This window comes from Cephus cinctus, unplaced genomic scaffold (assembly GCF_000341935.2).
Source record: "Cephus cinctus unplaced genomic scaffold, Ccin1 Ccin1_scaffold0805, whole genome shotgun sequence".
Taxonomy (NCBI): Eukaryota; Metazoa; Arthropoda; class Insecta; order Hymenoptera; family Cephidae; genus Cephus; species Cephus cinctus.
Window position 1 is genome coordinate 95339 of NW_014333402.1, and position 5285 is coordinate 100623.

At 29.2% G+C, this 5285-nt stretch overlaps 1 protein-coding gene across 1 annotated transcript; it reads right to left on the reverse strand.

Annotated features, from left to right (window-relative positions):
• Positions 1-463: 463 nt before the first annotated feature.
• On the reverse strand, positions 464-5142 carry LOC107270577 (UDP-galactose transporter senju). The gene is made up of 6 exons (XM_015745699.2): positions 3767-5142; positions 3237-3351; positions 3109-3155; positions 2906-3045; positions 2654-2809; positions 464-2560 (listed from the first exon to the last, which is right to left on the reverse strand). The coding sequence occupies exons 1-6, from the start codon at positions 3852-3854 to the stop codon at positions 2063-2065; spliced, it is 1044 nt and encodes a 347-aa protein (XP_015601185.1). The 5' UTR covers positions 3855-5142; the 3' UTR covers positions 464-2062.
• Between the last annotated feature and the right edge of the window lie 143 nt (positions 5143-5285).

The window sequence follows — 5285 nt, forward strand, 5'->3', positions numbered from 1 at the left end:
ACGTATATACATATATAAGAAACTTAGGAATATGATAAATTGAATGTATTTTTAACAAGTTAACGGTACTTTTACCCGCATCTTTCAGTCGTAAGTCGTTTAAAACTGTTTATTCTCTATGAACTTTACTAACGAGTCGACATAGACAGCTGCGTCGATTTCCATGAATGTCTAAACTGTGACATTTGAAATTTACAAAGTAATAAATAATTGGACGAGAATTTATTTTGGGCGATCGAATGTTAACAATTGGATCGTGTACGACTTTTGATGGAAGATAGTAGAGTATATGTATAATGGTTCATTGTGAAGAAATAGGTCGAGATTTATGAGACTTCATACGGTAATCGAGCGCACATAGTATACATATATCTCTAATGTTGTTACATATAACACAAAAAATGGTAATTTATTTAAATTTATGCACTAAGAATTGTGACAATTAGAAATAAAAGAAGATAAAAAAGAATAGCAATCATTTTATTATTTGTTAGTACATACAAAAAGATGGTATAAATACATTTTGATTAAAGTGCCCATGACAGAATTCATAATAAACAATAATAGTTTTTCTTTAACGGAAAAAGAACTTTAGCCATTTACAAATGAACTCGCTATTGGTTTTGATCTCAACTAAAAGTAAAAATAGAAGATACATATTGAAAAGCAATTTCTACTATTGGCAAATCAATAGTAGTTAGTCACGGTATATAGAATAATTATTGCAATAATCTATATTATATTTTGCACGTAATTGATTATTATTCATTTTGTAAATACAATATATTGCTGCATTTATGTATACGCATTCTTGTATACATAAATTTTTATTACACTAATAAATTGTTTTTAGTAAATATAACAGTTGGTTAATTGAAATCTGATATAGTATTGATAAAATTGTGACAGCAATAGTTTACATTAAAATTATAATTTACAAACTATAACAATTTCATTAAAGAGAATTACCGAATAATACTATAATTTCGTTGAAGATACATAATCTTTGATATGTTTGAAATTGTCAAAATTCATCGTAACATTGAGAATCGTCTTTTCATTACCATTAAGTCTAATGTATAATAAAATAGTTTGGAAGTAAAAATTTTTGGTTTTCTAATGATTGTTAATTTTGTTTCCTAAATATCTTCTAATTGGCACATAACGAAGAATTAAGAATGTCACCCATGCTATAATGTTAACGTATAGGAAAGTGTATCGTCAGCTTGTATTAGTATTCAGAAATATTCAGAAACAAATACAATGTATAATAAATGATTTAACCCCTCATATATCGGCCTAAAATACAAGAATCTAACTAGGAATTTTGCAAGAACTGAAGATTATTGAATTTTTATAAAACTTGGTTTTTTAAGGTCGCTTAAATGCAATATGATGTGAAGTTCACAAAATCGAGAATGGCGAATCCAATGAGTCTGTCCAGAAATATACAAATTGTCGGACTTTTCCGAAGTCATGTTTTTGCGTTGTTATTTCAAATAATGTGTATTCGTTAGCGAATATTAGGGTACAAACAATTTAATTATTAGATGTCATTTTCAACGAGTTACAAAATCTAGGATACCAAGTTCCATAAAGATCCAGCAGTTTTTGCGAGTTTAATTTACCATTTCTTATCCGTCATTTCGAATTCTCGAAATCCGAGGTGAGATTCAAATTTAGCGACCTTAAAAAAACGTTAAAGATCAAGTTACTTGAAAATCGAAATACTTTAAACCTAAAAACCTAGAAAACCTTGTTTTCCATGCAACACTTTTTGCCAGTTTTAGGTTTGTGAATATATCCATCAGTTAGACTGGCAAAGTTGAAAGATATTATATGACAAGATATAATTATAGTTAATTTCTAATCGTTGACATAAAAGATGTTTATTATTAATCAATATGATTGATGATATGATTTTCTTTACATAGTATTTTTGGTTACATAAAAACTTCTACTCGATCATTGAACTTTTTTGACTAGGTGAACAGTGTGAAATTATATTTTTGTTCACTAGATAAGTTGAAAAAACAGCAAACAGGCATGAAACCTCACTAATCTAGACTGTTTGAATTTTTTTTGATAGGGGAACCGACTCTTTCATATCGGTGTTAATTTCACGAACTTCTGGATGAGCATTCTGCACGGGATTTCGAGAATATAAAAGAACAGAATAACTTACTATGGCAATGGCAAGCACTGTGTTTATATAGATAGGAATGCCAAATAATATCCAGCTTAAAATCGCAGTAAATATGAGTTCCAAGGCACTGGCAAAGTTTTTTAATATAGAATTTAAGTTTTTCAAAAAAAAGCTAGTTATGATACCTATAGCTGTATTGTTAATTATAATTAGAATAACTTTTGGTTGTAGGAAGATACTAGGGCCAGCACTATCAAAGGTCTGCAAAAGGCTTCCATGTGCTGCAAGAACGACAATATTACACAAAATACTGTCTATGTACATGAACACATTTTGTACAAATATATTGATATCTGCTCCTTGACGCTTCAGCAAGTATTCATTATAGACACCTGCCAGACATGAACACATTGTCTGAAATATGAAAAAAAAATATATAAGAGTAACAATATTTTAATTACCAAATATTTAAATGTTTAAAGGAAATTATTTTTTCTGTCTATTTACCTGTATAAAAATGTAGAACGTATTGATACCTAGATAAAAGTTTGGTAAAGAGAAGGGCTCTTTAATATTGACATTTAAATGTTTTATCATACAGCCTAGAGTTAGTAGTAATAATGATATCCACTGCATCGTTGATAAATATTTTTTGAATATCACCTGCATACAGATAATTTAAAAAAATATTAGACTACACCTATCTTAGCAGTTATTGTAAACAGATATTAAAATGAAATGTTGTGTGTTTGTTAATACCTGAAATACAATTCCAGTCATAACAACTCTAAGCTGTAGTAAAAGGTAATATGTCGTAGGATCAAATGCAGCCAGGTTGATAAAAGCCAGATTGTTATACAAGCAGTACAAAAATGCTGGTACCATGTACAATATTAACACTGAAAAATTGATAATGTCTTTGGCTGCACAATATAAGATAAATTAATATATGATAAACCCACCATCTTTATACTTTTGTATTTCTTTAAACAGTTGTAATATTGTATTCCTGCAAAAATTTCAATTTTTATTTTATGGCTGTAAAATCTTAATACAAGATCATTGATGACCTTAAAATATCATTACTTACTCTCTGCAGTAGAAAATGATTGAAACTATTAGTTTCAAAACTTCAGTCATCAATACCACTGTGATAGTATTATATTCATACTTTTTATCATTTTGAGACCACGTCACTATGATTCCTGCATAATAGAATAATACAATACCTATATTATACAATTATAATATCAAATGCCAGTGACTCCTAAAATAATAATTATTATCTCCTGAGCAATAAATCAAAATAAATGTCTATAATAATCTTTAAAACAATACGATGATTATATCAAATATAAATGTATGATAAGATATGGTAAGTCATTATTTACTCATATAAATTGACAAATAAAAGTGAAATACAGTGGAATAATAATTTTTATGAATAAGTAATGAGTCTGTATCTAATGGTTGAATGGTATCAAAACTTATTACTGCAAATGCTTACAGCAGTAAAATGATCAAACAACATCTGAATAAATCATTAAATTATAACTTGTTTAATGACAAATTTGCATATAACAATAAATTATCAAAAAATAAATATAACCTCAAACATACCTTGATTGACGAATAGAGCCATATAAGAGATAAATATGACAGCACTCCATCTTCCTGGGAAGAGTTCATTCCAGTTTAAAGTTCCCATTATTACTTCTCTTACAATCGGTTAAAATCTCGACAATTGTCGTGCATTAATCCTTCAAGATTCATTTTAATCAATGAGAAGCCGATCACTACATGACAGATACTCAATCGAGTATGTACTTGACGTCGAGTAATTCTTCGATAACATTCAATTTATATCTAGCTGGATTGGTTGACACTATTTGTGATGGGACGGCAAAGCACTAATATAACTTATCGGTTCTTTTATCTACATGGGAAGTCATTGATAAAGTTTTCCAGCTTGTTGATTGCTTGTATTTTAATATGCTATGCAAAATTAAAGAGAAGTACAACGCTACATTAAACCAGCTCGCGAATGGTTAGCGAACATGTGTAAACTGATAAAGCGTAAACACATTTTCCACTCCTTATCATTTGATCGATGGAAATTGATTCATTCGTAAACGAGCGGCATGGGACTATTGCGATAAGCTTATCAGCAAAACGGAGAATTGGACTGTGACGGGAATTTAAAAACTGTCTAAGTAGTTTGCTAGAATATGATCGATAGAAGGTGCATTCCACTTATTGCCCGCAACGCTCCCAACATCGTTGTGTCTTTAAATATTGAATGTATTAGATAGAGAAACAACGATGTTGCAAGCGTTGCGGGCGATAAGTGGAACGCACTCAGAATGCCAGAACGCTGATTAGATCATTTATTTGCCACTTAAATATAAAGAAAATCGATGTTAAAATTTGCTAAAATTGCTATTTGTGCTATTTGTGCAACACAATTTTTAATATCATTTTTTAACAAATATAAGCATATTATTTACCTAAGACATCAATATTTATAGTTTTTAAAGTATCACAATTAAGAAAAACGAAAAAAAATTGGTCCAGTTCCCCATTAGTACACGAAACATTTTGTTGAAGTAGGAAAGCAATGTAGCTGCATGTAATAAGACTGAATAAAACTTTGCTATTTTAAGAACTCATTATTTTTTTGAATATAGCAACAGAATATGCAATAAATAAATACTTATTCGTAGAAAAACTATGCATATAATTTTTGTATATCTTAACACTGAAATTTCATTGTCATACGTATATACCTATTGGTATTCATTTTTAAACCTATCTAGACATTTAATTACACAAAGATTTTTGTTTGCAGTTAATAGAGATTAATGAATTTCAAATTTCTGTCTCAGGAACTGCGTTAAAGATTAGATCTTCTAAGCCAAATGGATCTAATCAGATCTTATGTCCAATGAAGCAAAACCCGACGAGATCTCATCAGATCAGAGATGATCTATGCAGATTTAATTTAACTCAGGGCAGTACTCCATTTTATTCAAAATGGATATCTGATCGGATCAAATTAGATACAAATTCGATCTAATTAGATTAAATCAGATCAAATGATTTTTTCCCGGGTACATAGACTAATAACATTAATAACATA